General features: G+C 41.8%; 1 protein-coding gene across 1 annotated transcript in view; it reads left to right on the plus strand.

The window, feature by feature from the left end:
- Window positions 1–10,944, plus strand: part of LOC117373651 (caskin-1-like) — a 50,528-nt gene extending 39,584 nt beyond the window's left edge. Inside the window, exons 11-21 of the mRNA XM_033969732.2 lie at window positions 1,396–1,494; window positions 2,102–2,286; window positions 4,027–4,108; window positions 4,674–4,741; window positions 4,819–4,926; window positions 5,175–5,276; window positions 5,396–5,534; window positions 5,749–6,557; window positions 7,138–7,702; window positions 9,178–9,733; window positions 10,193–10,944. Coding sequence (XP_033825623.1) covers window positions 1,396–1,494; window positions 2,102–2,286; window positions 4,027–4,108; window positions 4,674–4,741; window positions 4,819–4,926; window positions 5,175–5,276; window positions 5,396–5,534; window positions 5,749–6,557; window positions 7,138–7,702; window positions 9,178–9,733; window positions 10,193–10,289 — 2,810 coding nt within the window. The 3' untranslated portion in view covers window positions 10,290–10,944. The remainder of the gene's footprint in view (window positions 1–1,395; window positions 1,495–2,101; window positions 2,287–4,026; window positions 4,109–4,673; window positions 4,742–4,818; window positions 4,927–5,174; window positions 5,277–5,395; window positions 5,535–5,748; window positions 6,558–7,137; window positions 7,703–9,177; window positions 9,734–10,192) is intronic.
- Window positions 10,945–11,330: the final 386 nt, after the last annotated feature.

Below are 11,330 nucleotides of genomic sequence, written 5' to 3' on the forward strand. Positions count from 1 at the left end.
ATGGAGAAAAAGCATCATACCCACCCGTAAAGTTACATAGTGCACCTTTACATTTTCAATAGCCAGAATTACAGTCATCATATTAGAACTTGTTTGATAATTGAAAGTCAGATTGCTGATGTACAGTATTTATTATTTGGAAAATAATTTTGAATAAACATTTTTAAGACTCTATAATATCAGTATTTTTCAGAAGTGGGTAAAGAAGCCAAAAATTGTACTCAAGTAAGAGTAATGTTACTTCAAAATAATAAAATAATAAGAACTAGTGGTCCAGAAAATTACTCAAGAAAGAGTAAAAAAAACATTTAGGAAAACTACTATTCAAGTAAGAGTAACTGAAAAAGGAAGTGTCAACTTTAGTTGTAACATCTGATTTATAATTTGAAATGAATGTCATTTGAAGGACAAAACATTTCATTAATAATGCACAAAATCTGGGGATAGACAAAAAAAAGCAAAGTCATATCTGAAGGAGCAGTACAAGAAACAAATGTTCAAATCATTTCATATTGTCAACATAAAAAATGTGTCACTTCTACACTTAAAGTTGGAAGAGGAACCAAAACCTTTACTCAAGAAAGAGTGCCGTTAAACTGTCAAATGTATCATTTGAGTAGGAATAAAAATATGCTGCTAGGAAAGTACTCTTAACTGAGTAAAAAGTACTGTAACTGAGTATTACCCACCTCTGGTATATTTTTCCTTCACTGATTAAATTATGGGGATATATTGCAACATGCAGGTAATTTTTGGAAAAATGACTAGTCAAAGTGGCTTTAATTTGTTACCAGCCAAAATGCCATACTGTATATGCATAATATATATCAGCGTTCAGACGATTAGATGGTTAAGTTAATCTCAAACCCTCATATTCTTTTATGTCATAATACACAGTTATAATGAGAAATTGTTATATTCACAATCAAATGCACCCTAAAAACATTTCTGCAAATGTACATTTAATACAGTTGCAGGTTTTACATTATCACTATAATGAGTCAATACCTGCAGCTCACATCAAATGTATGTACACAATGACAGATACTACCATTGGTTTTACTATAGAAATGTTTATTAAATTAATATACAAACATTCTAAATTCCAAATGTATAGTTCACATTAATTCAGTTGGTTTGGTGATTTTATATATATATATATATATATATATATATATATATATATATATATATATATATATATATATATATATATATATATATAAGACTCGTGAAATTCAAACATTTTTAGACATTATTACTATTAAACATGCCCAATCATTTCTTCTATAATATGTACATATAAGTAGATCTTAAGATTTCCATCACCATCATCCTAGAGTTTAAAACCTGTCCCAAAAATGGCAGTAGTACAAACATGAGTGTGTGTGGCAGGTTCCCGGACAGCAGAGGCCAGTCCTCAGGGTTCACCCACGCTGGGCCAGCAGAGCAGCACCTGTGAGGACATCTGGGTGCTACGCAAACCACTACAAGGTAAAGGAAGAGGGGGGGAATTTTCAAAAATGCTATAATGAAGATCTGCAACAAAGAATAACTATTTTCTGATCTAGGTTGTAATGTTGTTTCCTCATCAAAAACATACCCGGAGTTGTGTTTTGTTTCTTTCACAAAATGTTTAACATACAAATCCTGCATATTTAAGCTATGTTCTTCTCTCAAACAGAAAAAAACTCAGTTCTGCCTTGCGATGTCATGTGGTAATACAGGAAGTGCTCTACTGTGTTTAAACTTCATACACCTTCACTAGAATCATATGGATAATTTCAGCCTTGGAATTGTTAAACTCTAGTGAACCAAAGATAAAAGGTACCTGTTAACTTGAAAAATACTGCTTCATGACATCAGTGTGTTACAGAGCATTCATTCACTTTCATTTGGATTAATTAATTTCATAATTTACATTTATGAAAAAAGTATTGGTGCCAAATATCGGTCAAATTTTCTAATTGAATCCATATCTGGGAAAACTCTCCAATATCACCGATAACCCTACTTCAAAGAGTAAATGTTTTTTTATAAAATGAATAGTTATTTCTTCACCTATCATCACCTTGCTGAACTCTACTACCCCTTTGTGCAGGTGGCGACCGCAGTGGCAGTGTGGGCAGCCTGGGCAGTGGGCGTTCCTCCAGCAGTCTGTCCGGCTCAGGGAACACCCATGTCCTCACCACCCCAGCACCCAGTCCCCACCCAGCACCAACCCCCGGAGTCAACCCTCACGGCCTCAACGCTCCAGGACTTCACGCTCAGTCCGAGGGGGTCAAGGTGAGGACTACTGGAAATGGGTTCAAGAGTACAGTTTATGAAATAATGATGTGTTCTTTTTTCTCTGGAAAGCATATCTGCAAACCAAATTTGCTTTACTTTCTACAATGGTAAATCATCTACACTTGTAGATCAATACATCTTGAGAAGCAGTTTGAAGTACTTAACAGTGGTTGTTCATGCCATGTACCACTTAAGTACCGAGTACCATCAGGCCTAAAGGAAATAAATCAAAATTGTGACTTTTTAGGTTAGGAACCATTTTTTTTAAAGATCAATTAAAAAGTAAAAACAACAGATTACGTAATACATATAGTGTCAGTCGTTATAGTAATAAAAACCTTTTCTGACTGTGATGAATGACAGGATACCATTAGGTTCAGTTTTACCATGTGGTTTTACATTTTCTTAGTTCATAAGATATGCACTTCGATGAGGCATGTGGTGGTGTGTGTGTGTGTGTGTGTGTGTGTGTGTGTGTATGTATGTATATATATATATATATATATATATATATATATATATATATATATATATATATATATATATATATATATATATATATATATATATATATATATATATATATATTATTATTATTATTATTCTGCTTTAAAAAAAAAGGGGCAAAAATTGACTTTTTATCTTTCTACCATGTTCCCTCATCGAAAACATGCCTTAAGTCATCCATTCAAGTTTCAGTAATCTAGTGATCTCTCCCAGGCCATATTCAAACTCTACTTAGGGTTAGCAACACCCACAAGCCTATGTCATCCATGCTCCCGCATGACAATTTTCTCAAAATATACAAAAGCAGCATGTCAAACAATACACTACAACTTCACAACATGACTTTATTTTATTTCTTGGGTATAATTACTACTGTATCATTTTAGATTAAAGACTTCTTAAATTATAAATAAAATCTCAGTCCATAGAAATTCCGATGCAAACTTACTGTTACTGTTACTGTTACTGTTACTTAGCTGCTTTGACACTGATGTACTGTGACATTAATCTGGCATTAGAACAAGCTACAGTGGACGTTAATGAGCCACAATGCATCTAATACAAGTCCAGTCAGTGCAGTGAGCCACAGTGCCCCCATGGCAAACGCTGCCATATAGTTATACTTAATACTTATTCATGATTCATCCTGCGTGTGTGTGGGTAAGTACTTATAACACGGTGGGGACCTTTAATCTGTACACACTTATATCATGGGGACCTGTTTCCTTTATGGGGCAAAAATTATTATATCCTTTATTATTAAATCAACAACCCGATTTAAAGATGAAGTATGTAACTTTGGAGGAGTGTTCACCACCTGCTTGTCTCCATGGAGATGTTATTGCTTTGTCTGAATGTTCCACAGTATGGCGTTAAACTGATCTACCTAAATGAAAACGAATAGGTGATGCCATCAGGTGAAGTTACAGGTCAGATCTGCAGAGAGACAAGCCCACTCACAGTAAGAATGCTTGTTTATCAAAATATTTCTGGGCAGTAAAAACAATTAAATAAGTGCAACATAGACAGGTTTAATGCCATATTGTGGAACATACCGGGCAGGGCAATACCAGCTCCATGGAGACAAGCAGGTGGCAAACACTCACTTAAGTTTAGGCAAATAGTAACTATGACTAAGGTTAGGATCAGTCTCTGGGAAATGAATATAAGCCAAAGTAATGTCTCCAAGAAGCATGAAACCCAGCAGATGTGCATTTGTGTGTGTTCCAGCTTCTGGCCACAGTCCTGGCCCAGTCGGTCAAAGCTAAAGAGCATCTCCTGGAGCAGTCCCAGTCTGTGGAGCAGTCAGCCGGTAAGTGCAAACCTCACACATACATGCAGATTTACTGACCACTAGGTTATTATAAGATTACAACTTGAGTGTTTGCACAATGGCCAATGAAATAGTAATCTAAACAATATTACTCTTCAAGTTATTGCTTATAATTCCTGGATTCAAGCCATTTCAAAGAAATGTGCTCTGTCAAATGAGCCATGGACATAATAAATGATTTTGAAATACTTTAAAGTTCCCTAAAAACATGTTTTGTTTAAGTTTAGTGAAGGGTGTGTGCAGTTTAATAGTGAAAGTGGCTGTGTCATCACATTGGTTCAGTGCAGAGGATGAACAGCTTGACTTGATGCGTTCCCACTTCCCACTCTCACATACAGCCATGACTCACTTGGTAACACTAGGCTCTATAGGCAGGTTTAAACAAAAGACCACAGATGGGTAATGCTGCATATAGAACACAACAGAATGCACTGGAACCTGGCAATATTATACATTATACATTATACATTATATAATTCCACATTTAAGTTTAAATAAAATATGTGTATATGTGTATATTTGCCTCTTTTGTCTTGTTTTGAAGGTACTTCCAGCCACACAGTTCATGAACAGCGGTCTTTTGAAAAGAAGGCAGAGGAGGATGATGGGAAAGTGAGTTGTGGTTGTTTTTTCCATGCCTGTGTGTTGTGTTTAGCAGCAGACTCTCGTATACTGTCCTGTGTTTTTAGAAACAAGCTGTCGTGTCGTGGCTGGGGGAATTCCAGCTCCAGTTCTACACCACGCACTTCCTTACGGCAGGATATGATCTAGAGACCATTGGCTGCATGACCCCTGAGGTAGGGTCATGACTACTCCTGTTTATCAAGACTCTGCTCAGTTTGAGCTAGTGTGCCAACTCTTGGCTCAGTGACTTGATTAAAAGAGCAGACTGAGTGGTACAACTGTGTGGGAAACAGTACAATGGATTGAGTACAATGTTGCCTACAGCATACATGTCTGCACACATACAGTATTAAGTACTGTATTCTGCAGTATCTGCAGTGAAAACCTCTTCGTTCCTTACATAAGTGCTGTGTGTTTGAAGGACCTGACCGCTATCGGGGTCATGAAGCCTGGCCATCGAAAGAAGTTAATATCTGAGATCAGCAGGATAGCCTCCACAGACTGGCTCCCTCATCACAAACCGGTGAGCAGCCTACAGGTCACACTGTGCAAATGCAGTGAGATTTACAATGAAGATACAAGAAAGTCAAACATGGCTTTATTTAGTCTAAAGAGTCCTCTCCTGTGTGTTCCTGTGCTCAGGCCAACCTGGCAGACTGGCTGTCTCACTTGGGGCTGAACCAGTACTACCAGGTTCTGGTCCAGAATGGATATGAAAATATTGAGTTTGTGTCAGACATCAGCCTGGAGGATCTGCAGGAGATTGGCATTACAAAGTTAGGTAAGGCATTATTAAACCATATATTACTGTCCTGTTACTAAAGATATTCTGGGTTAGGTTATACTATTATCCAATCCACAGTACAGTGCATTGTTATATTATTATATTATATTTAACCTAAGGTATTTCATGATTTTGATGCAATGACTAATCTCTATTTATTTACTTATTCATTTTATGGTCATAATGTTCATTGGGCTCTACTTGGTAACAGGCCATCAGAAGAAGCTAATGTTGGGTGTGAAGAGACTGAAGGAGCTCCAGAGAGGAGAGGTCAGCTCTGAGGTTCCTCAGAGCCCCTCCACCACCCCGTCCAGCACTGAGACCAGCACTGAGACCAGCACAGAGGCCAGCACCCAGGCCAGGAAGCAGAGGGAGGCAGCCCCCTGCCCTCTGGCCAAACCTCGCCCAGGGCTCACAGCCTCACAGACCCCTCCCCTCACACCCACCCACACGCCTCCACAGACGCCCCCTCACAGCAGAGCACAGGTATCCCCCAGAGCCAGACCACGACCCTCTACCCACAGCCCTGCGGACTCCCCTCTGCCTCTGCTGCAGCTGCCCCGAGAGGAGGAGGAGAGGAGGAGGGCACACAGTCTGAGCGGACCAGAGACAGACTCTAAATATGCCACCGTGTGTCGCAGCTCCTCTTCACACGCAACTACTAATGATGTCACTGTCAATCGCAGCCAATCATCGGTCACGCTCCGCCCACGCCGCAAAGGCCGGCCCCCCACGCCGCCCAAAAGGTCCTGTTCTTCCATGACGGGGGTGGAGGAGGGAGGCGAGGGGCAGGGTGAGGGACAGGGCGAGGGGCTGCTGGGGCTGCCATCCTATCGGGAGAGACGGGCCAGTGATTGTGGAGTCCTGGGAGCAGCTCTCAGGGCTCAGTCTGCGAGCCTGGAGCGTTCAGATGGGGCATCAGGGAGTGTGCGCAGCCTGGCAGCCATGTTAGAGACCTCCATGGTGGGAGGAGCCATGACTCTGCCCAGGAATATGGGCAGTAACGCCACTCATCTTCCGGTGGGTCTTGACCTTATTTTTGAAAAACGTGATTTTGCAGCTAATTAAAGGCCCTCAGCACAAATTTCTGTTCATGTATTTGAACATATTGTATAAGCAGCTCTTAAGGTCACTGTGTGCTGTCTGCAGCTTCGTACTGGTCTCTATAAACACATCAGAGTGACTAATCAGCATGTTTAGAATTTTTACTGTCTTAGAAATGTGAAAAACAAAACTACCAGTCGTTAATTTCAAACAGTTTGCAGTGTGCCAAAGTTATACCTTATGCATTTCGAGCATCCTAATTATAAGCAATTTTCAGAGCTTTCAGAGGCCAGAGTGTGCCTTCACATTAATGCTAAAAATAACTAGCATGCAAGCTGCACTTCCTAATTCTCAGAAAATAAATGCAGACAGTATGCAGTTGACTTATTTTCACCTCATGAGCTGTTTATAAAATATGTCTGTACCAGGGCAAGACAAACTTTGCTCATACAAAAAAATACAAAAAATCAAGTATACGCCCTTTAAGACTGACATATACCTCACTGGACATTTTGCTGTGCCGTACTGAATGTTATAATGTGAATGTATTCGGTAGGTGAGCCCACCCCTGTTGCGCCGTCAGCCCGGTTCAGGCGGTCTGGGCACTGAAGAAGAGGATGTCCTAACACGGCGCAGGACCATCAGCGGAACCGACGACCTCCCTAGTGACCAGGGTAACCAGTCTCCACTGCAACCGCCTCAGCAGCGCCCAGAGCCTCGGCCACGCTCCACCGTCCTCTCGTCCTCCTCCTCAGAGATCACAGACGGGACAGCCACACTCAGGAGGAGACCCAAACCCTCTGATGTCCCAGTTACAGCAACCACAACAGTAGTTACCATGACAACTACCGACACAAGCAATAAACATATAGAGAGTAGCCGCAAGATTGCGAGCGAGCCGCAGCAGAACGGAGGAGTGGTTCTGAGGAGGAGGCCCGTGTTAGATGCCCCGGAGAGGACAGAGACCTGCGAGTGGATGGAGGCGCGGAAGTCCCTCAAACCACCTGTGTCGCCTAAACCTTCGGCGGTGAGGAGGGGCCAAGCCGATCCTCCAACACCCACGCGCAGGGTCCCTCTGCCCGGGCCAGACAGCAGCGAGCCAGGCACCGCTCAGAGCCCCGGTGAGAACAAGAGCCCACCAGTGCCAAGTTATGGAGGTCCAAAAATGTATACTTTCATGGCAAAATCAAAATTACATAATTGTTGAAAGGACAAAACAACCACCATTATTGGCACTTTTTATAAAGGTTCTGCAGATGTCTTCACAACAATTGAATTTTTAGAATAAGTGGCAACATTATGTCAGTGTCAGTGGCAAATAATGATGTCTTCTTCTGTAAAAGCTCAAACACATGTAAAATGTGAAAGAGCTGATACAGTCTGATAATAAATATAAACGTGCATTTATCACTGATACAGACTTTGGGATGAGACACAGTTCAACTGAACCTTTCTCTTCTTAAATAAGAGGTTTCTGAGTCAGTGTGTGGAGGAGATTAATTGTTGTGGGGTGAGTTCAACTGTCCATTATCTCCTTTTATCGTTAGTTTAGAAGCTAGTTAAGCTCTGCACAGTCAGAGCAACAACAGAGAAGAAACTTGAGCTAAAAAAACAGCTCCATGGACTGGACATGGAATGAAGCAATAAAAAGCAAAGAATCACATATTGCCTGTTATTCTGGCCATAGTTCTGCCTCAGTGCCACTCAGTCGGACTGTTGAGGGGCATTTTTTAAATTACATGATGTCATTGCGTAACCTCTGTAGTTAATCTGTGTCTCACACTTTTAAATCAGCAGAGGGAATTCATGGGTTTCATTTTCCTGTTCTATGCAATGTTTTATTTATTTATTTTATTTGATAGGGACAATGCATATTAATGAGAATATGTAATTACTGTATAAATACTCCAGAATATAGCAAAGATGCTAATTTCCGTCTGTCGTCCCAAGGCAGGAGACACACAAAACAAAAGAATTACAAAAAAGACAGAACACAGAGATAGTGCTCAGTTACATTTGCTCAATTAGATTTACTTGAGTAACTTTTAAAAGAAATTGTACTTTTCGGATTACTTTCCTAGCACGATACTCTTTTACTCCTACTTGTGTAATATTGTGTAAGTAACAGTACTCTTGTTTGAGTAAAAGTTTTGGTTGCTCTTCGCACTGTCCTCCTTCAGATATGATTTAGTTTGTGTCATTTTTTTGGTACATATTTTGAAAATATCAGATTTCGTGCATTTAATGTTTTGTCCTTCCAATTGCATTAACTTACTTGAGTAGTAGTTTTCCCAAATACTTTTTAAGTCTTACTTGAGTAATTTCTTGGATCAATACTTTGAACTTCTACTTCAGTACTTCAGTACAGTTTTTGGATACTCTGCCCACCTCTGCTGACCAGCAATGTCTAGTTCTTCACTGAAATATATTTAAATAATCATTATTCATCATTGGGTTTATAATTTATTCTTCATACCAAAACATGATTGGTTGTGAATTCAGTTGCAATGGAACGACACAGCATCACCACATTTTGTTGCTTTCTAATTTGACCTTTCTTTGATTTGCGTATGTCTACTTTATTTGTTTTGCGCAGAACCTAAACGCATCCCTCCTCCCGTCTCCCCCAAACCACGTGGACCGCCGACGGCCCCCAAACCCGGCAAAGCCATAGTAGCCTCACCCTCTGCCAGTCCCAGTGCAACCAGCCCCACCCCAGCACCCATGCCCCTGCAAGCACCCATCCCCGCACCCAGACCCAGCTCCCCTGCAGCCCCCCTACCCGCCCCCGAAACCCCGTCGGCAGCCTCGCTCTCCCCGGGACTACCCCTCACCTCTCCCTCTCCCGCCCAGAGCCCGTCCAGCCCCACCCCTCACCCGGTCAAGCCCCCACGCTCCTCCATCGCTGGGCTCTCCATCGACCTCAGCAGCCTGCGGGACCAGGAGGAGGAGAGGGACGGCAAGGGCAAAGAGGAGGAGGACGGTCAGAAGCAATGCAAGCCCAGTGAAGCACTGAGTGGAGCAGAGGGAGCAGAGGGAGCAGAGAGAGCAGAGGGAGAGGGGCAGCACCGCCTGGAGGAGACCAGTGCCTCCTTGGCTGCTGCGCTGGAGGCTGTGGAGCACAAGATCACAGAGGAGGACAAGCCAAATGAGTGAGTGTATATGGAACTGATAATGACAGTAAGGTGTTTGATTTATATATTTTGATTTATTTCTGTCTATTGGGTGCTGAAACCAGGTACAGTTACAGTATGTAGCCTTTAGATGGTGGCATGTCCCCGGCAGAATTTTATGTACAGTAAATAGAAAGTTAAAACCATTCATTCAGAACATTCTCCATGGAGTTACGAACAATATTTCCATGGAAACAAGCAGGAAGAGCCCCTCCTGGCCAAGTAAGAGAGAGATACAAGGTCTCTCACAGTGAGGACACATGTTTTTCAGTGCAATTAACACAACCAAAATGGAAAAAAGTTACATACCGTGGCTTTAAAATATGAAATACAAATGCCAAGGTGAGCAATAGCTGTTTAGCTGTATAATTTAAAGGCCAATACAATGACAAAACAATACATGTCCAGTTTAACAAATGTCTATCATGTGTCTTCCAGCTCTCTGTCCCACAAAAAGGCCACAGTCTCCATCCTTGACGACATCGGCAGCATGTTCGACGACTTGGCCGACCAGCTGGACGCTATGCTGGACTGACCTACCACCCGTGTCCGGCCCGCCTCCGTCCCTTTCCCCAGGCTATCTGCGACAGAAGGACTTCCCTATGCCAGGTTCGTCTCTGTCTCCCGTAGCCCGACCATTCCAGAGGAGAAGGAGGGGGGCCGCTGTTCCACTCCGCCCCCCTCCACACAACCGCTGACCTCTGCAGCCGCCTGGGATCGACAAGCACAATCCTTTTCCCCCCCGAGACTCTGGATCAGAGAAGCTAACGCGCTAACACACAGGGAAAGATATACTGCTGCGGCACAAAAACAAGCACATGAACAGAAGCAAGATGAGAATAGTATTTTTGAACACAAAACTAAAGTATTTGTGCATTGCTGGACTTGGCGCCTCCTGCGTTTCTGAGTGGCTGTGTGTTGCGTTCACATGTTGTTGCGTATGTGCTTCTCGTGTCGTCGCGTGTGTGTAGTCCTGCAAATGACGTCAGTGTCCTCCCAAACCCGTGCCGTGGTGTCCGATCAAACCCAGAGATTATATAGATGTGCGCCCATGACTATAAAACATCATATGGACAAACATATAGTATACATGTACATGCATTAAAAATACACATGGAGATGGTTTAAACATGTTTTGTTGGTGTTGTTGATTATGAACACTGACGGTAGAAGAATAGCTTACAATTCCAGATGCACAGCGTTAAATTGTTTTAAATTTTTTGTTTTTTTGTTTTTGTGAACCTAAAATGTTGGCTTTTTTCCTATGTCAGATGCCCTTTTTGTCACAACCACAATTGTGTGACTGGAGAAAGCACTGTGGGCTATGTCCAGAATCAGTATTCATCTCCAGTATCACAGTAAGATTAAAATTTTATAAATCCGTCTTTATCATCACTAAATCCCTGGTGAAATGAAAATACACTCATCTTATAACTTAATTATGTACTTAAAAGTGCTATGTATAGTGTGATTACAATAATACTATCACTATAGCAACCCAGCAGCTGCTCATTTACACTATTCAGCTCCACATGTGCTTGGACATGCACGACATTCGAGTTTTGGATTAAAACGT

This window comes from Periophthalmus magnuspinnatus, chromosome 1, assembly GCF_009829125.3.
Source record: "Periophthalmus magnuspinnatus isolate fPerMag1 chromosome 1, fPerMag1.2.pri, whole genome shotgun sequence".
Classification (NCBI taxonomy): Eukaryota; Metazoa; Chordata; class Actinopteri; order Gobiiformes; family Gobiidae; genus Periophthalmus; species Periophthalmus magnuspinnatus.